Source organism: Chlorocebus sabaeus, chromosome 7 (assembly GCF_047675955.1).
Source record: "Chlorocebus sabaeus isolate Y175 chromosome 7, mChlSab1.0.hap1, whole genome shotgun sequence".
In the NCBI taxonomy this organism is placed as follows: Eukaryota; Metazoa; Chordata; class Mammalia; order Primates; family Cercopithecidae; genus Chlorocebus; species Chlorocebus sabaeus.
In genome coordinates this window covers 136,254,830-136,282,243 of record NC_132910.1, presented here as the reverse complement: position 1 = coordinate 136,282,243, position 27,414 = coordinate 136,254,830, and the positions used below count along the sequence as shown (strand labels likewise).

Genomic DNA, 27,414 nt, shown 5'->3' with positions numbered 1-27,414 from the left:
TTAAATCCCTCCTCAGGTTACCAAGCCTCAAGCTTCCTGATTGATTGTCATTCTAATGGATCAAGATTATATTTCACTTTGCAGGATTTTTTCCAGTTATTTGATTATATGCAAACAAAAATATCTATACACTTAAGAAGAACCACTTCCCTCCTCGAAGTGCAGATTCACACATAGGTCCTCCCTTGGCCTTTGGTTTTGATTCCCCAATACTCCCTTGCATGTTCTTTGCTTCCCCTCAGAAATCAGTGCCCTCAGGATTTTCTTTGAAACTCCACAGTTCCTCTGCACCTCCTTCCAAATCTACTTCTAGGAAAACATTTGCAATCAATTGCAATTTACTCTCATTTTTGCTCTAAAAGAATTTTAGGTGTCAGTGAATAGGAAAAAGAGAGTTTTCTTTGTGGAGCTCCTTCAAGAGTCTCCAAGAAATCACACTCATATATAATCTAAGGCCAGCCCTGTGGTTTAATTGGAAGCCTTAGCCTTGCCACACCCAACATGAGTGTCCTTGATTTAGTTTTTGAAACCCTGTATTTGTGGTTGTGTTCTAGAGAAGCATGTTCAAAACCTTATCATCGGATAATTCATACATGATATTCATCTAAGCCTTCTTACCCTTTCTTTAAATAACTCATATCTTTTAGAATAACAGGACTATGAAAGAAAAACTGAAAGAAAAAAAAATCACTGATTTGCAGGCACCATTGCAAACTTATAACCCATTTACTAGTTTCTATGATTGAGTATCATGCTACTCTGAAATTTCCAGAATGAGAATTGAGTGAAACACAATGTCACCAATGCATAAAATTGAAAACAGCAAAATAATACGTCTCAGATTTAAATTAAGCAATAAAACTTTAATGATCTTTCTAATAATTTATGAGACTCTTAGGATAATGAACATGGTAAATGTATGGGAATGCTTTGGGAGCTGTGGTGTCAGGAAACAGGATTGGTTTTAGAAGCTCTCCCACCAGGATGTTTCTGTTATTTAGTCTTTCAGCAGAACTGATGGAGCAGCAGCTACATGCCAGGCTTTATGTGAGGTGCACAGCGGGGAACAGGGCACACTCTCTACCTTGAGGAACTTCAAGTCTATAAATTAATATCTATGCAAGAGTACACACAACTAAAAAATGCTCCCTTTGTTCCATTGAGGGTTTATACATTGACCCTATCATTGTGACTGAAATTCGCACATTACTCTTGTCTTTGGGTTAGAAAAGACTTTAAAGACTCTTTGTTTTACAATAGCAATAATAATAGCAATAACAATCATTGTAAACCGTTATTGAGCACTCACTCTATGCCAGGCTCTGTCATTAGTAATTTATGCCTTATCTCATGTAAAGTTTCCAACAGTCCTATTAAGCAGACACGTGGCATTTCCGTGTTACAGATGAAGAGACTGAAACACACATTAGCTCGCCTTGCCCCAGGGAGACATAGCCAGTGGGAGCCAGAACTAGGAGTTGAGCCCAGGCATACTCATGCCTGGCGCACTTGGTCACTGCTGTACAGCCACTCCAGGCGTAGCTGAGCAGGAAACACATTTAAGTTGTAGTCGTTATTGGATTGGCTTATTCGATGATTTTGCAGTATAAATTAGTTTATTTATTGACTAATTTATAATAAAGTATACTTGATTTACTTTATCAGAAACTTAGGCCCTAAGTAGTTACCACACAGGACCAGCAGATGTGACTGGTTGTAAGACAGGAAGATCTGGAGCCATGAGTGTGACAGAGATTCGAGTGCGGATAGGTCTCTGCAGCCACAGGAGAAGATAAGTAGAAGGAACTTAGAGACTTAGAAGGAAATGAGAATGGCTATCTTATGGAGAAATGGAAAGAACCAACATTTTTACCCCTCCTAAACAATTTTGGAGAGGACCAGCCTTAAGCAAAATGGTTTGAGCTGGCCGTATGGAACATTTTAGCCAGCTTCTCCAGTGTAGGACTAGCTCATCATCTTTTTTAAAAAAATTAGTCCTGACTTCATTTCAATTGCCTCTATAAACCAGAAAACAAAAAGAGCCAAGTGGGCAGTGGTGATGTGGAGACTGGCTGCATATTGATACAGTTTACGTAAGATTCTGACGTGTTTGAAAATACAAGCTAGAGACTGAAGAGCCGCGTGCTGAATGAGCGTGGCATCACGGCGAACGGCAGCGCTGGGGGCTATCACGGTCTGCTCCGTGCATTCTCATGTCTTGTGACTCCAAGACGGCTGGGACCATTCCTTTGCTGTTTTCATTTTTCATTTTTGAAAACCATACACAGCACCTGGGTAATTCTATGTTACTCTTTTGAATCTTTACACGGCCTCTCCATCCGCCCAGTTTTCCAAAGGGCCCTCTTGGGTTGTGCCCTCTCCTCCAGTGGACTCAATGTCTGCCTGCCAGGAGAAATGCCACCGCCGCTCCTCTCTTCTGGCCCACAGTTGTCCGTGCCTGGACTACAGTGACAGCCACCTACTTCATTTCCCTACCTCTCCAGTCTAGTCTCCACACCACAGCAGAGGCAATCTTTAGAAAATCTTTATAAAACCTCCAGCTCAAAATCTGCTCCTGGCTCTTCACTGTCCTTCGAGCAAAATCTAAAACCCTGAGCATACTTTATAGAAGACTTGTGATTGGACTCCAGCTGACCTCTCCAGCCTCGTCTCTCCTCCCACCCTCCCTGCCTCACTAGGTTCCAGCTACACAGAGAACTTTCAATTCCCGCCTTGCTGGACCTCTGTAAAGGCTGCTCCTTCCCACCAGGAAAAGCTCTCCCCACCACCTGGTCCTTCACATGGAGAATTCCATCCCACCCTCCAGGTCCCAGCACAATCTCCCCTCCCGCAGGGAATGTGCCTGACTCCTCAGCACTAGGTTGGAGGCTCTCCCTGCTATGTGCCCATAGCACTTCACTGTGTTCCTCATGAAATCTTGAGCTTCTTGAAGGTGAGGGCCGTGACTAGTCCAGTAGTTGTATCCCAACACCTGGCACAATGCCTGGCCTAGAGTAGGTATTCATTGAATATGCATTCGTGGAATTTCTAAGTGAATGAATGAACACAGGTTTCACCCTTGCAGTTAAAGGATAAAGTTGGTGAGGGACTGAATCCTTGTTCTGTTGCTTATCTATGAAATCTATGTATTTCTAGTGCAAAAGGCCCAGTGGGTCTGAAAACATTCTTGGAGGGATTTGACACACCGCTATTAGTAGTGACTCACGAATTCCATGATTCCCTGGGATACAGAGGAGGCAGGGGGGTTAGTACTGTTTGAACAAAAGTCCTCCCAAGACCCTGGCAAAAAGATCTTCCTTAGGAATCAGTGGCATATGTATTTATGTTCTTTAACAGGAAAAGTAAAATGAGTGCACTTGTTTGAAGCTCATAAATACTCATGTGACTGTAAGTTTAGAAATGTTCATTAATTGGGCCTAATGTTTGATCTGGAAAAGTACTTAGCAGCAGTCACCAGAAATTTGCCTTGAACTGACTCGAACCACAAATCAGAACCGTATTTCCACAATTTAATTTTTCCATGAGACAATCATAAAAACTCTGCTGGGATAATATTACTAAAACCTTTACATCCCATTACATTGGATATGTTTGTAGGTGAGTAATGTTAAATTTTAAAAAAATTAGTAAAACATTTGTTTAGGACCTCTGTATGCTTGATAAAGTAAAAAAAAAAAAAATATGAAAATGTGACCTTACCCTATAATAACTAAACCTGAACACGATAAAAGCAGAAGAAAATAATCATGGAAAACACTGTGCCGAGTTGAAATGCAATTTAAACCCTTAGTGAGCTTAAGCTTCTTTATCAATAAGGATTGTCAGTCAATACTTAAACTATAAAAATTTAAGGAATTTCATCCGATGACGATTAAGAATTATGCCAACTGATAATGTATATAGCATTTATTGTGAAACCACAATAAATATAAAACATGGTAGTCGATGTCATTAAAGATTAAAATGGAATGAGCATAACAAAAACGAAATAGCACCAGCACTTCTTTTGTATAGAACAACGTACAGAAAGCATATGCCTCACTGAGAATACTTAGTGGAATTTCTATAACCACAAAAGCAATTGAATGTTTTTAATTGTAGAAAACACTAAAATTTTTAAAGTTGTTCACCCTTGGTAGCTTTAAAGTAAGGATCACACGTGAGATTACGGTTGTAGTTTTTCTTAAACACATCCTCTTGCACTGACGACACAAAGTTAACTTTAAACGGAGGTCTGCTGATGTTTGTTTTTTTTATGAAAAGAAACCAAAAAAAAAAAAAAAATCACACCAAGATTGGAAAGATACGTATCAGTATCTTTGCTCTTTTGTCTTTTCTGAGCAATTAGAGTGAACCATAATCATACTTCCTAAATGAGTCTCTGAGTGTTAATAGTGTTAATATTAGTGCTGTACTCAAAGGAATGTCCATGTTCTGCATGGAAAGTGTTAAATCACTGAGATTAGTGATTTGTGTGAATATCCATCTGTTGACTGACCATCTGTATGTGTGTCACTGACTGTTGTGAGGCTTCCGTGTTCCTTAGCAGTGCCTCCACAGGACATTTAATTATTGCATGATAAAAGATTCAATAGGTTAACCACAGCAAAGACAAAACTCTAGTTCTGCCACTAACACTTCCTTTAACACAACTCTACTCAAACATGTGCCTTTCATTGCATTCCACAGTTATTGATAATTCCCAGCGATCATTGTTTTGGGTGTTTTCTCTGCTAATTTCTATTGGCATGCCTTCTAGATAGTTCCCATTGTAACTGTAAATTGACTTATTAAATCAACAAAAGCATAATTAATGGAAAACTGCCATTCTAAGGTATGATGCAAAATGGAGGATATTCTGTTTCCTTTTCCATATTCTATCCTAGAGATGCATTACTATAAATCAGGACTTGGTATATCCATTTGTTATATATTTTCTTAAGGTGGGGGTCAAAGTTCCACAGCTAACAAGTCGTATTCATTTAGTACATTGGCTGCCCTCTGCTGTTCATAATGTTTCTTAAACAGATTCCTTTCCTCTAAGAGAAGGTTCTGTCTCCCCTTAGCAAAACAAAATACTATTCTTGAAAGCAGAAGTTATAATAATCAATTAATAATATCATTCAGTGTGTAACATTAGGAGCTATGAAGTTTAAAAGAGTCAGAGGTTAGTTTTCCTGTAGAAGAAATAGTGTCTCTATAAACAGAAGATAAATTACTGGAAATTCTCTCTACTGTCAGTTTCCCTAAAAACCAGCTCCAGTAAAACCATTTCATAAAATAATTATGCATCTATAATGATCTAAATAATAATTGGAGAAAAATGGTACTTTATTGACATTAAAATCTCAATACTATTGCAACTATTGAATCAAATGTAAATTGAATTAAATTTTTAAATTCAACAGAAAATAGCAAATTGGTTACTAGAATACTTTGTCTCTACCAATTTCACTATTACTTCTGAGGTGTAAACCAAATATAATACTGGCGTAAATAAGGAAAAATATTTCAAGATTTCTAGGCATTTCCCATGTCTAATAGTAGGATATTCTCTCTGAATTTATTACAAAAATAACATTATGACAAGAAAGCAAAATAATATTTAAAAGAAAGAAAAAACAAGCAGTCTCAATATCAGAACAGCATTGTAGTCTTTTGTGTATGTGTGACTTTCTTGACTGTGTTCATGCAGAGACAAGCTTTGTAATACCATTGTAACTACTGTACAAGTGCCTGGTTAGATTCTGTTTTTACCGCTTGATATCTCACTGTGAGCATTTCCCAAGGACACTACACAGTCTTTACAATTATGATCACTACATCTTTTGGATAACTTAGGCTTTTGCACTATTTTGTCATGATGCCTCAAACGTTTCTATCATTGTCTGTAATAACTATCATAATCTTTTATTATAAAATATTGAAACAAAGTCACATCACTAAAAACACTGTGAGTATGATTTATTATTAAGTGTAGACTATGTATCATTAGCAAAACTTGTGAGTGCAATGAGTCAATAAAACAGTAGAACAATGTCAAAATCATGGCTTTTGTTGGAATATGGAATATTTCAAGCTCCCAGCACTGTGAGGGTTACATAGCGTTTCTTTCATAACCAAGATGTTGCTACTTAATTTTAAGTCCCTGAGTTCCTTTAAGAATTGTAAGCAAATGATACTGAATTGCTCTGACGCAGTGAGCCCTGACTAGACCTCCTGGAATATGTCTTGGGAGTCATAGCTCCTTTCCTAGCCAGAGTCAGTGACTTTTAGGGAACCATATAATTTTTCTTAGAATTTTTTTTTCTGACTTAAGATACTGTACATTCTTCAATTTTACCACATTTAATTAGTGTCATATAGTAATTATCAAAGAAGTAATAATTTGCATATAGTACTTTAAGCACTTAGACTTAATATAAAATCAGCAGCCTGAATCAATCTAGTCAGGCGCGTATTATTTGAAAATATTAAGGATATTGCTAGGTAAAGTAAACACACTACATTTGTTTTCTATTACTAAAATAATTGTATGTATTTTCTCCAACTGTTTATATTAACACTCCTAGTTTTTTCATCTTAAAAACAACATTCAGAATCCTCCGAAGGGAAGCAAGTCAATCATAAAATGGGCTTTTTCTCTAAATTAAAACATCAAGGAAACCAAGATGGGATTTTATCCCAAGTTCCCTCCCCTGCCCCGCCATCCACGGTATTGTGAAAAACCAGATCCCCTTCTCAGCTCGAAGTAGGCAGCCGGGAGGTGAATCTTGGGCATCTTGCTCCACATTCCGAGAGACTCCTGGTGGGCAGCGCTTCGCCGCGGCCGGGATCGCCCCCGGGGTGCCTGGGTCCCTAAGGACACTTCGCGCTCCGGCGCGCGCTCCCCTCCCGGCCTAACGCAGGCCCGGCGCACGGCCAGGGCGTCCCCGCGGTTCCGCCCAGAGCCTCCATCTAATGAACCAGTTTCTGCACCCCTCTTTCTTGCAGCCCCCTCTCCCAACAACTCCAACACCTGTTCCAAGGGAACCTGGCCGGAAGCCTCTTTCTAGCTCCCGCCTCGGAGAAGTCACTGGTAGCCCCTCCCCTCCGCCCCGGAGTGGCGCCCCCACACCAAGCTCGCGCGCCCCGGCTCTGTCTCCCACCCGGGTGAGCTCCTCCCTTCCTTACCTTTCTTAATGCCTGGCAGATGTGCAGGTGCAGCCCTCGCTTGCTCAGAGCCTGGCGACTCCCACTACCCCGGGCCCCGCTCGCACCCACCCAGGCCCCAGAATCTTCTCATCCACAGGCCCCTGAGAGCCCCCCAACGCCCTGTCCCGCTCCCCCAGCTCGCCTCTCTTCCCACCCCTCCCGCACTCTTCCCCGTCCCAGGCTTTCCACCTGCCTGCCCCCAGTGAGTTGTCTGCAGACTGTAGGCTCCCATGCTGGGACTGCTGGCCACCAACGAGGGCAGGGGCGACGAAGTGACTCGCCCAAAAGAGCTACTTGGTGACTGGGTTGAGCCTATTCCAAACATCAGGCGTGCCAGCCAGACCCAGGCTCACTGCGTGGAGAGTGGTCCATAGCTCATGCCTCAAGCATAAGTGGATCAACTCGAGCAAGAGTTGTCCACCACTTATGCCAATTAGAAACGATGGACAGAGGAAAGCACTAGGGGCCCACTGCCATGGAGCTCGCCTTCACATCCTCATGTTACTTGTTTTACTTTACTTCTTCCGTTCTCTCCTGCTGAGGTTCGTGGGGTGAGAGGTGATGCATGTTTGCGTGTGAATGCGCGCGTGATTTTTTCGTGCCACACAGCGTTTCCCTCACTTTGCTCAGTGTGCCTTTTCCTTCCCTTTTCCTTCACATCTGCTCTAGACTGATCGCATAAATCCAGATGACATAGATTTAGAAAATGAGCCCTGGTATAAATTCTTTTCAGAACTGGAGTTTGGACGCCCGGTAAGTGAGGCTAGACTATTAATATAAGAAAACTAGGAGTATACTGTTTGATTTCTAAAATACCATTATCAGGAGACGTGGGTGTCATTCAGAGAATGAAGGCCGAATGCATAATGTATACACAAATCGGGTACAGCGTAGTCCAGGTTCATTTCTGTACCAAATGGTTAAATGTGTTCAGACATTTCCTATATGGTTTGTAGTCATTCATTAGGTCTTTATATCTAATTCATTGCAAGTTCAAAATGTTGAGGTAGTTTCTGTGCTGAAATATTCAGGCAATTATGACAACTTTATAGAAGATTTGTATTTGTTTACAGTCTATTTGGTCTAGTTCAAGCAGAAGAGCACCTTGACGTTGAGAGTCCTGTTTGCTGAGCCAACGTCAGGCACCTGGGGAGTGTGGAGTTCTGTCTTCACTGTCTCCTCGAGGCCTCCTGATGCCCCTCCAATAAGAAGAAAATGCGGACTGGAGGGGTTAAGTAATGTGCCCCAAATGGTAAATGGCAGAGTAAGAAGTTAAACGCAGAGGCTGTTAAAGAAAAATGAAAATCTCTGGGCGGTTTTCAGTATAATATACTGCCAGAGTAATCCCGCTATAAAATACAGTCACATGTTGCTTAAGGATGTGGACGGGTTCTGAGAAATGTGTCATCAGGTGAACTTGCCATTGTGCGAACATCGCAGAGTACTTACACAAACCCAGATGCTGGAGCCTGCTACCCTCCTAGGCTGTGTGGTGCGGCCCATTGCTCCTGGGCTACAAACCTGTACAGCAGGTTACTGCACTCCATACTGTGGGCAACTGTAACGCACTGGCAGGTATTTGTGTACCTAAGAAAATCTAAACATAGAAAAGGTAAAAATACAGTCTTACAATCCCACGGGACCACCGTCATCTACGGGGTGCATCGTTGACGGAAACGTCGTTATGCAACACATGATTGTACCTAGTTTTCCACTAGGGATATAAGCAAAGAAAAAACTCAGGAAGCCCCTGTGGATCTGGATTTCCAGACTTGCTAGTGAAAGGCATCACAACTTCTCTAATCCCCAGGCTCCCACCAGAGGAAGCCCCGAGGCTGGGCCTTATTGCTTAGTCTTTTGGGGGTAAGAAGTCAACTCGCGGCCAGGCACGGTGGCTCACGCCTGTAATCCCAGCACCTTGGGAGGCCGAGGCGGGCAGATCACGAAGTCAGGAGATGGAGACCATCCTGGCTAACATGGTGAAGCCCCTGTCTCTACTAAAAATACAAAAATTAGTTGGGCGTGGTGGTGGGCGCCTGTAGTCCCAGCAACTTGGGAGACTGAGGCAGGAGAATCACTTGAACCGAGGCAGAGGTTGCAGTGAGCTGAGATTGCGCCACTGCACTCCAGCCTGGGTGACAGAGTGAAACTCCGTCTCAAATAAAAAAAGAGTCAGCCAGGCCTGGTGGTTCACACCTGTAATCCCAGCACTTTGGGAGGCCAAGGCGGGCAGGTCATGAGGTCAGGAGATCGAGACCATCCTGGCTAACACGGTGAAACCCTGTCTCTACTAAAAATACAAAAAATTAGCCAGGCATGGTGGCAGGTGCCTGTAGTCCCAGCTACTCAGGAGGCTGAGGCAGGAGAATGGTGTGAACCCGGGAGGCAGAGCTTGCAGTGAGCCAAGATCTCGCCACTACACTCCAGCCTGGGTGACACAGCAAGACTCCATCTCAAAAAAAAAAAAAGAAAAAAGAGTCAACTCAAGGTTCAGCTAACAACTTCCCTGATTAGGAACTGTATCCACCAACAGCAGTGCATTTGATGTGTGTCAGTTACACATGTTTTTATGCATTTTAGACTCTTAAATAACATACCAGTTACATTGATGGTTTTTTAGAAAACAAGATATAACCATTTCTATACCATATGCTGATTTATATACTTGTATATTGACCATATATGGCTTACTGATTGGTGATGGTAGTCTCTTCTGTCCATTAAACTGCAAAGGAGACTTGGTTAGACTCAAGGTAGCTTATTGAACTGAATCAAAAGTGACTGTAAATGAATACAAACCAACGAACTTTTCCTACGTTATTATCTCATAGGAGGAATGTTTTCTCTCACTTTTTCTCATTTGTATCTTAGTGTGAACATAAATGTATTTTATTTCAAAGAAAAACATTCTCTAGCTTTATTTTATATGTATTGTTGCTGTTGGTTAGAAAGTTTATATGGACGGCCAGGCATGGTGGCTCACACCTGTAAACCCAGCACTTTGGGAGGCTGAGGCAGGAGGATCACTTGAAGTCAGGAGTTTGAGACCAGCCTGGCCAACATGGTGAAACCCCTTCTCTACTAAAAATACAAAAATTAGCTGGGCGTGGTGGCGCACGCCTGTAATCCCAGCTACTCAGGAGGCTGAGGTGGGAGAATCACTTGAACCCAGGTGGCAGAGGTTACAGTGAGCTGAGATGGTCCCACTACACTTCAGCCTGGGTGACAGAGTGAAACCCTGTCTCAAAAAAATAAAATAAAATAAAAAGTTTTTAAAAGAAAGCTTATAGGGACTATTCTGTACTGAGCCTAAATTATCAGCATTTTCCATAATCATTTTCAGCCACACATGGAAACTCACCAGCATGCTATCCACTTGCTCCTTTAATGTTTCTGTAATATACCTTGCTTTCCTCTGTGGCCAGAGACTAGGAGTGCTAATTAAATTTGACAAAATGAGTTTATAAATATACTAATTGAACACTAGCGAATTTTCCCAGTGCTTGAGAATATTTGCAAACGTTGCACACTTCCTCCCAGCTGCCCCTATTTTGCTCCATTCATGTCATTCTGTTTGTGTAGCTGGTGCTGTCAACACTCAATTTCTAACTGTTGTCACCTTTTCCACATGTTCATTCCTTGCTGCCATTGACTCTCCTCCATTCCATCCCTACACTTCTGCTTCTATGGTGCATCTACACCCAGCCTCCTAAAAAGCCTCTGGACTATGTTCAAGATCATTCTTCTGGTGTTTTCAATGAGGTAAAAACACGTTATTCTCTCTTTTTCAGATATCTCCTGTAGAGGCTGTGACTGTGATTCCGCACATCTGTGTTTTACAATTCTCTGTAATGTCTAAGCTATTTTTGAAAAAAAAAAAAAAATCTATCTTTGCATCATTATGTTGCATCCAGTATCATTGCCTGGACATTAATTATACCAGAGTTGTTGGCTATATCTGGACTCTGGGTGAAGAATCATTCCAACCGCAACTGCTAGTTATACTATCCTATGTAGTTCTGGTATTCAGCAGTGTGAAAATAAAAAATCAAGAGTATTAGTCTTAGTGCATATATTAACCACCTGTTTTTATTAGACAGAGTAAACTACTACTAGAAGGCTTCTTAGAACCATTCTATTATAATGCTTGGAGTGTGGATAATCAGATGCCTATGTCCCACATATTTCTAAAATTTATTGTTATTCTTTCATTTTCCTAAATACAACTTATAGATTGTATTATCAGTCAAGAATAGGGCTGGCAAATACCTGGAAATTGTGAATCACAACTTCCCAGTTTCATACCCATGACAGACATTATTACTCCTTCTCAACACTGTAATCCAGGAAGCCACTATAACAAATTATCACTGGCATATAAAATGAAATGCATTTGCAGTCTCTACTTAAGAGCCTATAATATTCAACTAGGTGAAAAATTTATGGCAGCCAATGTACATTTTTATTTGAATCAGAGTTTTATTTGAAAGAGAGCATGAAATAGGCAGAAATTATCCAGAGTCAAAAACTTGTTACCCTGCTGTCTGTGAAGAAAAGCAGAAAATTACTTTAGAAAGTAGATAAAAGACTCATTAGAAGACACAAGCAGAAATGGCACTGTTTTGGTAGCCATCAGCTATATAAAAGCCTCCTTGTAAGGAACTCTTAGAAGCAACTAGCATGGGAACAAAGTAAATAAACTGTTTTTTGCACAGTAGTTGGTCTTAAGTGAATACTAAAACACAATAAATATCTTATTTTCATTAAAAGTCTTAAATACGTGCAGCTGGAAAACAAAACTAGTAGAACATTTATGTTGTAGGAGGTACTACTGACACATAGTGGTGACCACTGGAATTGCAGGTATAGAGTCTCAAGGAAATATGCAAATTTCTAGAGTTTCAATTTGCAATTTCAAATTATTTACCCTGTGGTAAACATCAGAGTGTGTGTTAAAACTGAGAAGAGATCAAAATATTTATATATTAAAGAAAAAGTAAAATAGAGTAATCAGGAACATTTTGGGTTATTGAATTCAGCCATTTCTAAAGGCTTACATTTTATAGCCAGGCAGGCAGGCATGTAATCTGAAGAAAATCAAATAAAACAAGGGGTTATATTCTGTATGTTATGTTACCTTAATATCTGCAGAAATAGTCTCATTTCAACATATGAGCAACCCAAGAATTTATTTTGAAATTCAATGTGGTCAGATATTTTTCTCAGATATTTCTAGGGTGTTTTTAAGATAGTTGGTTCATAGATAACTGAAATGGAATTTAGAGTGCATCATGTCCAACTCACTCATTTTTCAGTTAAAAAAAAAGTAGAGTGCAATAATTTTAAGAAGTAAGTCCAAAATCACATGGTAAGATAGTGGCGGAAAAATACATATATATCTCTTAACCTTCATTTTAGTGCTGTTTCCTGTATATCACACTTTTTAGCACTTCCAAGATATATATTTAGAGGATAAATCTTTTAAAAACAAATTACTTAATATTATTTCTTATTAACTATTGAATTTCTTTGAAAAGAGTTCTGATAATTAATATTACACAATAATTCTTGGGCATAGAAATAGTAGAAACTTAATTCTCTGCATTCTATCATGTGATGGTGGTGGCAAAAAAAAAACACATAAAAAGCGCTTTGCCAATAGTTGACCTATTTGCCAGTTATCTCTGGGATTGGGAGGGAGTGCTGTATGATTCTAATAGCATATGTTAACTATGTTATTAATTTCACATTATAGTTTTTCAGAATGTAAGAAAATATATTCTCTTAAGGTTCTGGATTTTTAATAACCTTTTGTTATTAAACATTTCTGGTTAAAAAATGTAATTGATTAGACATTACCTTAGCTACCATTTATCAACTGCCTGGTATATTACCATGAATAACATAGTTTTTAATCCATAACTGGAAAACTGGCATTAATGAAGAACAGTTATGGATATTTAAGCAAAATTTAATCTAATAGTTACTTAACAGAAAGAGTGATTCAGTATCTGTACTTCACTAAATTGACCTTCTAAGTGTGTTAAAATAATGGTAATATGTAAATACTCAGTAGATCATAATTGATAAAATTTGTAACCCTGGAGACAATTTTCATTTTGGGATGAGTACCCTTCTTACAATTATTGTACAAGTTTTTCTCTCAGTCATCAATCTAGATTTTTTACTGTTGTCTTATAATTTAATACTGAACTTTCTCTGAGTGTACATGAAACCACAAAACTGGTTTTAGTTTCTTTTGAATGTAGAAAACTAGTACAAGGAGAAATGGTAGTTTCTTAGCCTAACCCTGAAACACAATGAGTTCTTACACTACGTTTTATTTCACATTACAATGTTGTTTAGGCTCATTATAAGTTGACAATTCAAGTTTTGTGATCACGGTCAGGGTGTTCTCAGAGTGTTCTGAACTTGACACTTTTTGCTCATCAGCCATGTGTAAGTGTGTCCCTTGAAAACCATGCTCTGCACAGACACCAATGCTCTCAGGCTCGTTGGTGAGCTCGTTGCTCTTCTGCAAACAAGTAGAATTAATATTTCCTAATGGTAATACAACTATCTGATTTTATTTTTTTACTTGTTTGCTTTCTTTCATACTTAGTATCTATTTTTCTACCTTCCCAGTGTCTGATTCAGCGCTCAGCAAATTAAAATAACCAAGTAAACATATCAGACTAGCAAACCAAACTTTTCTCCTAATTTTATATTTGTTGAGAACCTAGGAATTTAAATATTTTCTAGGAACTAAAAATATTAGAATCCACTTTTTCTGTCTGAAAGGAGGGTGGGAATATTCTCATGCAGAGATGCATTTGTTTCTGGGCAAGATTCCATTTTCATTTAGTAAGATAGAATTAAATTAAAATATTAGTTAATAGAAGCATAAGTTATGCAAAAGGGACCTTGTAAGACTGATATTCATACAGAATTGCAAAATTTTATACTAATGTTTTAATTGATTAATTGGTGCTAATTTACCAATTAATAGAAAACTGAGTTATAGAAATAGTTTGTAAAGTGAGATTTGATTTCCACTAAGTAGATTTTTAATACTTGATAAAATGTTTCTAGATGATAGCAACTTAAGACAACATTTGTCAAATCCTCCCTTTCTGGCTGACATTTTTAAGCTTTCATACAGACAAATATTTTTAAACTAGAATTCCAGTTCTTCAGCAAACCAAATTTTATCTGTGATGAATTGATCATCAAACATGACCAAAGCCAAAACTATCTATACTTGGCATACATTTCCCTATACTTCCTTTATACTTTTGTTTTGTTTTGTTTTTTGGTTTTTGGTTTTTGGTTTTGGTTTTGTTTTTTTTGAGACGGGGTTTCACTCTCATTGCCCAGGCTGGAGTGCAGTGGCGCGATCTCGACTCACTGCAACCTCCGCCTCCTGGATTCAAGCAATTCTCTTGCCTCAGCCTCCTGAGTAGCTGGGATTACAGGAATGTATCACCACAGCTGGCTCACTTTTTGTATTTAGTAGAGACAGGGTTTCACCATGTTGGTCAGACTGGTCTTGAACTCCTGACCACAGATGATCCACCCGCGTTGGCCTCCCAAAGTGCTGGGATTACAGGCATGAGCCACCGCACCCAGCCATCTCCCTGTGCTTTCTGGACATCATACCACAGTGTCACCTCAAACACTTGATAGCTCAGTGTCCTCTCTTGCCTTTTAGATATTTTAGCAATTATCCCAGTAGATGCCATGGAAAATAAAAAATTCACATTATCAGTTTTGCTTACTATCTATTTCAGTGTATTATTCAGAATGAAGGAAAAATTTTAGAGTGCACTTTTAAAAAGTCATATTTTGATTCTTTAGCTCATTTATTTTAAACTAACCCTGAACTCGCCGAATTGTAAAAGTGTAACTATTTACCTGATTGAAATACCAGGTACTTTAGTTTCTTCAAGTCAAACTCCATGGGTTTTATTTAAATGTCGTGTCTATGTTGACAGATGAATGGTGTCTTAAGTTCTGTTTATGTGTTACATTTTGAAGACAATACTTCATAACAACAATAACAAAGAATTTAAAATGTGATGTTTTATAAGGATTGAATGATGGCTGCAAATTTTTTTAAACATCAAACCATTCCTTTCTATAGGAAATTTCTATTTACAGTCAACAGGTAAGATTCTGAAGTTGAGGTTGTAGAATAACTTTAGCTCTTATTTCAGTGTTCCTGAGAAAATATTATTAATTTCCCCCATGCAATGCTTGGGTTGTGGATAATTTGAGCTACACAGAGAACTGCAATGCATTATATCAGAAAAGAAAGCAGATAGGTCCAAAGTAGAAATCAAGTTGCATGATATCTCTTTGGGACGACATTTTTATAGTCATAATGAATGGTACTTTCAACCTCAATTTTTATAATATTCTTTTAAGGATACCTAATTTAATGTTGAAAAGTGAACAAAATTCTGCCACGGTAAAATTTTTCATGGGACTGTTATTCTATCTTAACAGGCCTCCTTGTATCAGTCGTCTATAGACAGAAGCCTGGAAAGACCCATGAGGTAAGAATCTCATTATGTTGTAGCAGAATATTCTATACCAGTGGTTTCCTTTTCAACAATAAAATTATTCAGTGAAGTAGTAATGAGTATTATGTATCACTCATTTTTATTTGAAGTACCATGCCTCATGAAGTTGTTTTATTTTGTTTCAGCATCATTTTATATGATTATTTCAAGAATTTCCAAAAAATTAGTGAACTAATTATAAATTCCTTCACAGACTGAGATATCCTTCTCTTCCCTTACTCCCCTATACTCAGTTTTCTTTTCTTTAGATGGGAATTGTAAGTAACTAATTTTCAATGTTGTTAAGTGGCCCTTATAATAATATGTTTGAAAAAAATTATAGATTAAAAATTGTTTTACACATATTTGTTGATTATACTCTGACCACACAAATCAGAAATGCTTTTATTAATACTACTAATAAATGAGGCATAAGAACAAAACATATTCAATCCTGAGACAACACTATGGTTAAATACTAGTGTCCTCACTTTATCTCTGAGGAAAGTGACACCTAGGCTCAGTAACTTACCGAGTTTACACAGTTGGCAAGGAGAGACAAAAAAAAAAGAAATTGAGGCAAGATAACTTGTCACTGCTAGGCCTAACTTCCCTCAGAGTTCGCCTGAGGTAAGTTCTGTTAGCTTTAAATATCACACTTTCTTTAAAATATTACAAAATTCATGGTCAGGCACGATGACTCATGCCTGTAATCCCAGCACCTGGGAGGCTGAGGTGGGCAGATCACGAGGTCAAGAAATTGAGACCATCCTGGCCAACATGGTGAAACCCCATCACTACTAAAACTACAAAAATTAGCTGGACATGGTGGCGGGCACCTATAGTCCCAGGTACTTGGGAGGCTGAGGTAGAAGAATCACTTGAGCTAGGGAGGCAGAGGTTGCAGTGAGTCAAGATCTCACCACTGCACTCCAGCCTCATGACACAGCAAGACTCAGTCTCAAAAAAAAAAAGTCACAGAATTCGGACATATTCAGACATAGTTCAATAGTGATATTGAATAATACAAACTCCAAGCCCTATTGTAACATCAATAATAAATATTTATGTAGTAGCATTAATTTACCCTTCTATGTAGATTTCTTTGTGAATTGGGTCAATCGTAAATTGGGTTTCTGAGTGCCAACCAACTACAATAACATCCCTGAGAAAGGAACTCTCGAACCCTCCTTTTTATCTTGTGCCTCTATCTATGCACCTAAAACATTTGAATTTTAGAGTTTTAATCTAATCTAAAGATTGCCGTAAAGACACATAGACCCTCACGTGACAGGACAGTCACAGCAAAAACAGGTCTAGGAGGTGCAGCATCCTCTTCAGAAGAGGACGAACCAGTTCTGAGGTCTGCCTCTCCGCTTCCGTACATCCCAGGCACATGTATTGGCTTTACCATTTGTAAAACTGAGATAACAGCACATAGCTCATAGGTTTGCTGTGTGGGCTAAATAAGACAAAAACGTAAATAAAGCACATAGCATTCTGCTGGGCTCCATGGGAGCTGGGTTTGCTGCTGTTGCTGTTATCACTGTTGTCTACACAATTCTTGTCTAAGAATCCAGGGATTTCACGCACAGTATGCTGTGCCATGTGTGGCTTCATTCATTAATGTTTGTCTTAAATGTACTGTACTCAAACTCAAAACTATGACACAAACTCCCTGCTAGTCTAGACTATTGACAGTATTTTATGCAAATGAGAGGAAGGAATCTTTAATAGTTAATTTGCTGACCAGGTAACTGATACTCATTGATTGATTGACGGATGAGACAGGGTCTTGCTCTGTTGCCCAAGCTGGAGTGCAGTGGTGCAATCATGGCTCACTGCAGCCTCAAACTCCTGGGCTCAAGCTATCCTCCCATCTTAGCCTCCTGAATAGTTGGAACTACAGGCACATGGCACAACTGGCTAATTTTTATTTTCTGTAGAGACAGGGTCTCACTAGCTGTCCAGGCTGGTCTCAAACTCCTGACCTTGAGCCATCCTCCAGCCTTGACCTCCCAAAGTACTTGATTACAGACATGAGCCATAATGCTCAGTCTTCATTCATTATTTAAATAGAAAATATTGGAATTCCAATACAATGTCTTCTAAAGCTAAGATGATAGGACAAGCTGCAGGCAACCCTTGAGGTGAGAGAAATTTGCCCCTCTTGATGTCTTTTTTTTTTTTTTTCAGTTCTTTCCTGTATTTGGTATGCCACTCTGGATATATTCATGTTATTAGAACTCCACTTTATAGAGAAAAGATATAAGATACAAATTATAGCACTGAATTCTCAATCACAGCATATTTCACTATAGGAGAATTTTGACTTCAAAGACGTTTAAAAACTTATGTTCACGCAAAAACCAGCAGGTGGTTTTCTTAGGAGCATTATTTATAATTGCTAGAACTTGGAAGCAACCAAGATGTCCTTCAATAGGTGAATGGATAAATAAACTCTGGCCCATCTGTGGAATAGAATGTGGCCCAGCAACGCAAAGAAATGAGCTATCAAGTGACAAAAAGCACATGGAGAAACCTTAAAAGTGTATTACTGAGTGAAGGAAGCCAATCTGAGAGGCCACATCCTGCATGATATCAACTGGGCATGGTGAAAAGGCAAAACTGAGGAGGCCGTGGAAAGATCAATGGGTGCCAGGATGAGCGGGAGGAAGGGAGGGATGAAAAGCTGGAGAACAGAAACTTTTTATGGCAGTAAAACTATTTTATGTGATTGACACATTAGTGATGGACACACATCATTATACATTTCTCAAAACCCATAAAATGTTTAAGATAAAACACGAACTCAAATGTAAGCTATGGACTTGGGGTGAAGATGCATCAAGGTAGATCCATCAATTGTAACAATGTACCCCACTAAAAGAATATGTAAATGATAAGGGAAACTGTACAAGAGGAAAGGGACTATAAGGAAACTCTCTACACTTTCCAATCATCATTTCCGCGAGCCTAAAACTGCTCTAAAAAAATTAAGTCGGCCGGGCACAGTGGTTCATGCCTGTAATCCCAACACTTCAGGAGACTGAGGATGGAGGATCACTTGAGCTCAGGGGTTTGAGACTCTGTCTCAACCCAGTCTGGGCAACATAGTGAGACTCTGTCTCTATGCAAATAAAAATTTAAATAATTAGCCAGATGTGGTGGTGCACGCCTGTGGTCCCAGCTACTCAGGAGGTTGAGGCAGGAGTATCCCTTGAGCCCAGGAGTTTGGGGTTGCAACGAGCTGTGATTGCACCACTGCACTTCCAGCCTGGGTGACGGAGCCAGAAGTCATCTCAAAATAAATAAATAATAAAGTCTATTCATTTTTAAAAGGATCCTTCTAGAGAAATCATGTTGAACATTGAGGGATGGGTTCCTAGCCATGCAGTTTTGGGGATAGAAGTTTAGGAGTCACTAGCACGTTCCACTGGTTTTTCTGGTGCACGCCTTAACCTCCTCCAGTGCCAATCAAACAGATCTGATTCCTTCTTTCAGTTCTGCAAGCATGGCCAGTGACTTCAGGAAGCGGAGGAAGAGCGAGCCTGCCGTGGGTCCACCACGGGGCTTGGGAGATCAAAGTGTGAGCAGGACTAGCCCAGGCCGAGCGGACCTCCCAGGATCAAGCACCAACCTTACAAAGTCTTTCACTAGCTCTTCTCCTTCTTCCCCATCGAGAGCAAAAGGTGAGCAATAGTAAATGAAAACACAACAATTTACTAGTTTACATTTTAGCCTAGAGCACTGTGTGAAAGCTGGCCCAGTGATAGTGGCACATGCCAGCTCCCACGTACAGTGTCTGGAATAAAATACAGTTTTAGAACAATAGCTTTCTTCCCACTCAGACTGACTCAAGCTGGCGAGCCACTTAGGTTGCTTCAAGAACTCTAACTAGCATCTGCTAACGCTTTTTTCCCCCAAATAGATCCCTTTCTAAACAAATTCAAAGTATCAAATATGTATCATCAGGCTACTAAAAGATATCATTTGTAAACATTGACGTATAGTCAAAATTTTCTAATGTTTCTACAACTAGCAAATCAGTCAAATTTATAGGATAGAAATTACAAGCAGCAACAGAGGAAATTGTTACCTAAAATATACATTGGTTTGGAGGTTTTAAAAAGTTATTCAATTCTAGATTTAAAAAAAAAAAATCCAACCTATTAATTTATTTAGCCATTTGCTGTATATTTTGGGCCACCTTCGTATGAACAGTGGAGCATCCACATCCTACCGGGTAACATAGTGGTCAATTCACAGCAGTTCACAGTTAGGACTGATTGGTCCCAGACCGTAATTACATCATTCAGGAATCACCAAGCCTTTTTTTCTGGGCTGCCTGTCTCCTCACTGCAGGTGTAGGGAGCTCACTGTTGAAAGAAGTAAGTCACTCCTTCTGGTTTCTGGAAGACCATTTAGTGGTCTTCCTTGAGGACAGGAATATTTCTGAGATGGAGAGTGAGGATTGAACCAGCATCCACAGGGAGCTAGGGCTCTACCAAATATGGAACCACACAATCTCTTCTAATATCTCGGGATCGAAACAGAAGAGAACGAGATTTTGAAATATGTGAAGAAATTGAGCTCTAACATAAGTTTCTGTAAAACCAGAGCGATTCAGCTACACCTATCAACTATACTCACTAAAACCATTGCCACGTGATAGTTAAAAGTGATAGCTGATTTGTGTGCAAAAGATATTCTGGTTGTGATGATTGGACTCTGAGTAGGTGGAGGCCTAGCCCTTTTAAGGCCTGGTAAAGCTGTGATATCAGCTGATGGTTCAGGGCATATGAGCTCCATCCATCCTCCTTTCCTCTGAGGAGCAGAGATGCCTTATCAGATCCAACTCACTTATTCCAATGAATATCTTAAGGTAACAAGTAAGTCATGCAATGCCATTGACTCATTATTATTGTATACTACCCAGAAGTTAAAAGGATTCTGATAAATGTAGATATGTGTTTTATCACAGGGAGTGTTAAATCAACTTCCTTTCCCAGGCAGTACATATCTACCTAATGTGCTCACCTACTTTTAAAGAATTTAGAGAACATTGTAAGGTATGCATATTGAATAGAGATATTTTCCTCCATTAGATTTTATTTCTAAGAAGAAATTGTCCTGTTAGATATAATTTGGCTTCTCATTTGTTTGTTAACTCAGCAAAACAAAAGAACATTTCCATAGCTATTCAAAATTGAATCCAAGTGTACGTCTCTATTATCAAATTGCAAATATTTTTTAAAAACTCTTCCCAGAAAAAAAGCATGATATATGCGCCTCTGATGAAAGCTTTACATTATATTCAGTTTTCCTATGAGAACTATGTACCTAATAAGAGGTTAAACGTAGAGCAATTTAAGAGGTAAATTAGTTAGTTTAAAGAGCTTTAGCTATTTTTTTTCTTGGAAAAATGTTAGCAGCAATAGTTCACAGCATTTTGATTTTGCAATTTTGGAGAATACTTTGCCTTATAGCTTTTAAAATCCAAAACCCATAAAAAATTATTTGATATAGTCATGAGAGTATTAATTAGATGTAAATGTATAAACCCCTCTCTACCTGTGTATCATTATGAATCAAATGAGACTCCAATTCCGGCCCTGTTAAATTGATTAAGTGTAGAACACTTTTGACACTAACTGTTAAACCTTTCCTACCAGATCATGCTATCAGCTGAAGAGGCACTATTGTGCTTTGGGCAAACAGTATTGTCAGAAAGGTGTATGAATTATGCAATAGAAGTAGGCGTATTTGCTTCCATCAGTTACTTCTTAGGCATAGTTTTGCCAACTCTCTCTGCAAAGCTACATTCATTGAAAAAGTATGAGCTCGCTTTAGAATTAGACCTTTTCTCTAGAGCTGAAGCTCCATGCGTTAACAACCAGCCTCTAGACTAAAACACACTAACTGCTTTCTCCTTGCTGTGCTGTCTGATGCTTACTGACCTGCTCTCCTCTCTTTGTGAACCTTTTAACTTCTCCATATGTCTCTCTTCTACCACGCTGCTCTGGATTAAAAGGTGGGGATGATAGCAAAATGTGTCCACCCCTTTGCAGTTACTCAGGGCTCAACGGCAACCCCCCCAGTGAGTTAGATTACTGTAGCACTTACAGACAGCACTTAGACGTCCCTCGGGACTCCCCAAGGGCCATCAGTTTCAAGAACGGCTGGCAAATGGCCCGGCAAAATGCAGAAATCTGGAGCAGCACAGAAGAAACCGTTTCTCCCAAAATGAAATCCCGGAGCTGTGACGATCTCCTAAACGATGACTGCGAGAGCTTCCCGGACCCGAAAATCAAGTCAGAAAGTATGGGCTCCCTGTTGTGTGACGAGGACTCCAAAGACAGCTGCCGCAGCGCCTGGGGGTCGCCCTACATCCAGGAGGTTCGCAGCGCGGGCAGGTCGAGGATCAGACACCGGTCAGCCCACAACGCCCCGGGGTTCCTAAAGATGTACAAGAAGATGCACCGCATTAACCGCAAGGACCTGATGAATTCCGAGGTGATCTGCTCCGTGAAGTCCAGGATACTGCAGTACGAGAGCGAGCAGCAGCACAAGGGCCTGCTGCAGGCCTGGAGCCAGTCCTCCACGGAGGAGGTGCCCCGGGACATGGTGCCCACGCGCATTTCTGAATTCGAAAAGCTGATTCAGAAGTCCAAATCCATGCCCAACTTAGGGGATGACATGCTATCTCCCGTCACCCTAGAACCACCACAAAACGGCCTATGTCCCAAGAGGCGATTCTCCATTGAGTATTTGCTGGAGGAAGAAAATCAGAGTGGACACCCCTCTCAGGGCCAACGAGGCTGCACGTCTAACGCCCTGGTGCCCATTCACATCGAAGTCACCAGCGATGAGCAGCCCAGAGCTCACGTGGAGTTTTCCGACAGCGACCAGGATGGGGTCGTGTCTGACCACAGTGACTACATTCACGTAGAGGGGTCATCCTTCTGCAGTGAAAGTGACTTTGATCACTTTTCCTTCACATCCTCGGAAAGCTTTTATGGATCCAGCCACCACCACCACCACCATCACCACCACCACCACCGCCACCTCATCAGCTCCTGCAAAGGCAGATGCCCGGCCTCCTACACTCGATTTACCACGATGTTGAAACACGAAAGAGCCAGACACGAAAACCCCGAGGAGCCCAGAAGGCAAGAAATGGACCCTGGCCTTTCTAAACTGGCTTTTCTAGTCAGTCCTGTGCCTTTCCGCAGGAAAAGAAATTCAGCCCCTAAGAAACAGACTGAAAAGGCAACATGTAAAGCGTCTGTGTTTGAGGCTCTGGACTCTGCCCTTAAAGACATTTGTGACCAAATTAAAGCTGAAAAGAAAAGGGGGAGCTTGCCAGACAACAGCATCTTGCACCGTCTCATCAGTGAGCTGCTGCCAGATGTTCCCGAGAGGAACTCGTCCCTGAGGGCACTGAGGAGGAGCCCCCTGCACCAGCCTCTCCACCCACTGCCTCAAGATGGTGCTATTCATTGTCCACCCTACCAGAATGATTGCGGGAGAATGCCTCACAGTGCCTCTTTCCAAGACGTGGACACAGCCAACAACTACCACCACCAAGACCGTGGCGGTGCACTCCAAGGTGGATGAGCTTTTCTTTCTTTTTCCTTGTGGTTCAGAGACCCACCCTCCAGCTCTTTCATTGTCCATTCCAACATCTCATCACTCCCGAGCTGGGAGACCATTTGGCGTCGTTATGTGTTGTGAAGCAAAAACTTGTTGTGCAAATATGTGTTACTGAATATTGCTCATTTGCCCATGTGATATTTGGACTTGATGTGTGGCTTAAAGTGATCATCAATTCACAAAAATTTACTCTTTCAAAAACGAGAGGGAAGGCCATTGTGTAGCTCAGGATTAGGGTTGAAGCAACCATTACTCACACTGAGATGATAAATTACGTTGTGACATGAATCAAAACCTATAGTTCCACAAATAGCCTTTTAAAAATGTGGATGTTAACTTTAAAACTTTATATTCATTCTGTTCATAAATAATTTGCTCACATTCTATATAGAAGATACTATATCAAAACATTCAAGAAGCAAAACTGAAAGATGTGATCAGTAATTGATGGACACAAAGAAATTAGGACTTGCTTAATAGCTTTCTCCATTTCAAGGACACAATTGTGATAAAATTTTTGTGAATGTATCTTTAAGCTGTATATATAAAAGTCCCATTTCCACCATTTAGTGTATTCATTTTCTCTTTTCCATTACTTAATTCATTCACTTTCTCTTTCTGCTAAAACAGTCCTGTATTGAAATTTGAATTACATTATTCAGGCTAAAAGTGATTCTAAACTCTGTTTTCATAGATAACTTTGAAGTGGCAACACAAGAATAAACAGCAGTTGAAAGGCAGAGTACTATTTTTGAGATTTATATAACTTATAGCCCAGAGTGTTTTAATATTTGTGACCAATTCTTTTTGTTAATTCTTAGAGCACATCTGTTCTCTACGTAAATTTTAAGAGGCTGGAATGAACATTCTGGGCTGAAAGTTGGTCAACAGAGAAACTTCTATGCACCAGACACTACAGAGTGCTTTATATACATTATCTAATCAAAACTGGCCTAGGCCTATGAAATGGGTGTTGTTTTAAGAGCCATTTTCAATTCTCAAAGTTGGGCCTGGAGAGGATAAGAAATTTGTCTGAGGTCACACAGAGAGTAGGTAACAGAAAAGGGATTCAAACTCCTAATAATTCAGAATTTATAGTATAAAATATAATCTCAGACAAAGAAAGACATAATTCACGGTTCGTATTAGTGTCAAATAGGGCTCGATCATTAATCAACTTGCACAAATCTACTTAGTATTTATCTTCTTTGCTTTCACTGATGCTGTACTATATACTTATATTTATCTTTGCTTACCCTTAGACTGAAGCAACATGCTTCAAAATCATCAATTAGGGTTTTAAAAATCAATTTCTACAATCGAAAATTTTCACTAATTGAAATGTGTCAGGATCCAATTTTTTAATAAATTAGCTACCTTCTCCAGGTTTTTAATATCCTAATATAATCATCTCTCAATTTTATGTGCAGATAAGAGCACATTTTTGAAACATGACTTGAAGGGGCTTTGAAATGCATTTAAAAGTATTTTGTTTTTTAATAAAATATTTACTTTCCAATTGTGTTTCACCCAAGTGAAAAATAGCTTATATTCCATGGGGTAGAAAAAGGAATTTAAAATTTGTGATCATTAGCAGGCCCTCTGATCATAAAAGTATATTAACTTAGAATTTATATCATCAAAGTAGTCAAAACCCTAAAACAACGTTTTCTTATTATGAATCAGCACTTTAAATTCCTTCATAGATGGATAAAATAAATTTTATTTTTAATACTTCTTGTCAGTCTGGATAACTAGATTTACTAAAGGGATAAAAGAAAGAATTGACAAATATTGACCCAGTTATACTGATAAAATTCTATGACATAGACTGCTGGAATAGTTTTAATGTGTACTTACATCTCCATATGTAAGTCACGTAAATGCAAAAGGTATAAGATACTATTAAGAACTACATGCAATCATAATTTTGTAATGTGATTATTTGTGCTTTGCTTTAAGATAAACAAAATGAATTCAATATTTCATAAGCAATTTGGTAACTGACATGATGCTTTCTGTTTATCCCTTTTTTGGTTGCAGTAAGAAGAAACAGTATCTCTGTTTCTTTGCTTTCTGATAAGGTGTTTATCATCTGGGCACAAAAGAAGGCCATAGAGAAACAGTATGGCATCTTAAGATTCAATAAGTATTTAAAAACAGAGTAAGAGAGAAGAGGGGAGAGTAAGGTGAAAGGAGAATGTTCATCCACACTCTTGTCATCCTCATATTTTCTTTGGTTTTATCTCTTTTTTTTCATTACTACTGTCTTAAATTATTCCACAAAATGTTTCTTTCTCTACAATTTGTTGCTGTTTTCAAATTCTCCATTCTCTATAAGTCTTATAATAGTAATTATAAATTAGAGGCAAAGGCATAGAAACAGAAAGTTTTGAAAAATTTTTATATGAAAAATCCCTCTAATTATAAATTGTCTATAGTGAACGTGGCAATATAATTAATCAGCAATGTAGCTATTTTATTTATATAGACACTTATAATACTTCTGCAACCTCAGCTATTTTTCCTTTTGAAATGCTCTTGTTTTGTGTCTTATTTCACAATTTTGTAATGATCTACGAGTTTTATACCCATGTGTTCGATAATGGTGTCTCTCCGAATTTGGGGAAAACATAGTTGCCACCAGGGAAAACGGCAGAACAAGTTGGCTTGTAATTAGGTGGATACTCACTGTGACTGGCCCTGTTCTTTCCAATAGACCGTGAGTCCCCTAGAAGTTACTCATCCACTTTGACTGACACAGGGAGAAGTACACCAAGGGAAAGAAGAGGAACTCCAGAAAAAGAGGTAGTTAATTTAATAGCATTGGAGTCTTTTACAGCAACCCACTTGATAGGGCACTTGTCAGCCAAAAATTATCCCAAACCAGTAAAGAACTGGACAGAAAACATGAAAATACTGAGAAACTAGAAACAGTTTTCCTTGGAGTCCGAGCATAGCAACTCTGACCCTCGAAGCAGTGCACGCCCTGACCCTAGCTCTGGGTCTTCCCTCGTGGTGGTCCAGTTTTGGCCATGAGGCCTCTCCGGGTCTTGATCTGATGCCCATGAACTTAACCGTTGTGACCTAAAAGTGTCCTGAGTTAGGGCACCTTGTGGCGGGAATGGGTTTCCTCTGTACAATTTCTTGGCCCACTGGTCTAGGAGAAAGCCTGATGTCAACTGTGTTGTAAATCAATACAGAGCCTACATAAATAATTTTTGCTGGCTTACTTTTATTGGAGAGGATCCCCCAAAAAAGCTTTTAACCAGCCCAGTTCTCGGGACACTGCCCCTGGGAGCTACCCACCACTGAACTCTGTCCAGGGCCCTGTGCCGGGGCTAGAGCTCTTGCTCAAACTGCCTTGGAGCCGTGAGGGCTGAATGGAAACGAAAAGCTGGACTAGGACTGGCATCCACTCCAGAGGATCTTACAGGCATCTGATGTAGTCCAGAGCCTGTGGGATCCCCAAAGAAGTTAGAAATGGTCCAGGATTCCTAAAGTTCACCAGAGTCATGGGGAAAAGGAATGGAGTGAAGGGATTGTTGGTTGGTGGGGAAGGAAGAGCCAGCCTAGCAAGCTATAGGGTACGGGGTGCCTCAGGGAGATTTGTGGGCCCCAAAGTTTGAGAATGGGCACATGTTACATCACATCACCACTAAAAGACAAGTGGCTGGTGGACAGAGTGTTGAAGGGTTCCTGAACCCTCTACAGAATGCAAGATGATCACACCTATACTTTTGCCCGGTAACTAGCCTCCTAGTGATAATTGAGCTAATATTTTTGCTAATATGTTCATAAGTGTCTAATAAAGGGAATGATGACTTCTTTTATGACATCTGGTCCTTTTATTATGATTCAGAAAAAGCTGTGTCAATCTCCATAAAACATAGAGCCATTGACCCTCCACATTTATCCTGGGAAAAGCCTTTGTAACAGCCAAAATGATGCGTAGGATGCAATCCTCAGCAGGCATTTT

At 39.7% G+C, this 27,414-nt stretch overlaps 1 protein-coding gene across 11 annotated transcripts in view; it reads left to right on the top strand.

The window, feature by feature from the left end:
• Positions 1–27,414, top strand: part of SORBS2 (sorbin and SH3 domain containing 2) — a 237,125-nt gene that overhangs the window by 175,405 nt on the left and 34,306 nt on the right. For 2 of the 11 annotated variants that reach the window (XM_073017778.1, XM_073017779.1), the window contains 6 exons: positions 7,015–7,173; positions 7,885–7,968; positions 10,921–10,977; positions 15,724–15,773; positions 19,284–19,471; positions 26,155–26,243. In XM_073017778.1, coding sequence (XP_072873879.1) covers positions 7,015–7,173; positions 7,885–7,968; positions 10,921–10,977; positions 15,724–15,773; positions 19,284–19,471; positions 26,155–26,243 — 627 coding nt within the window. Of the gene's footprint in view, positions 1–7,014; positions 7,174–7,884; positions 7,969–10,920; positions 10,978–15,723; positions 15,774–19,283; positions 19,472–21,813; positions 23,392–26,154; positions 26,244–27,414 lie in introns of all 11 variants that reach the window. The other 9 variants (XM_037994454.2, XM_008000474.3, XM_037994473.2 and 6 more) reach the window with 6 other exon arrangements.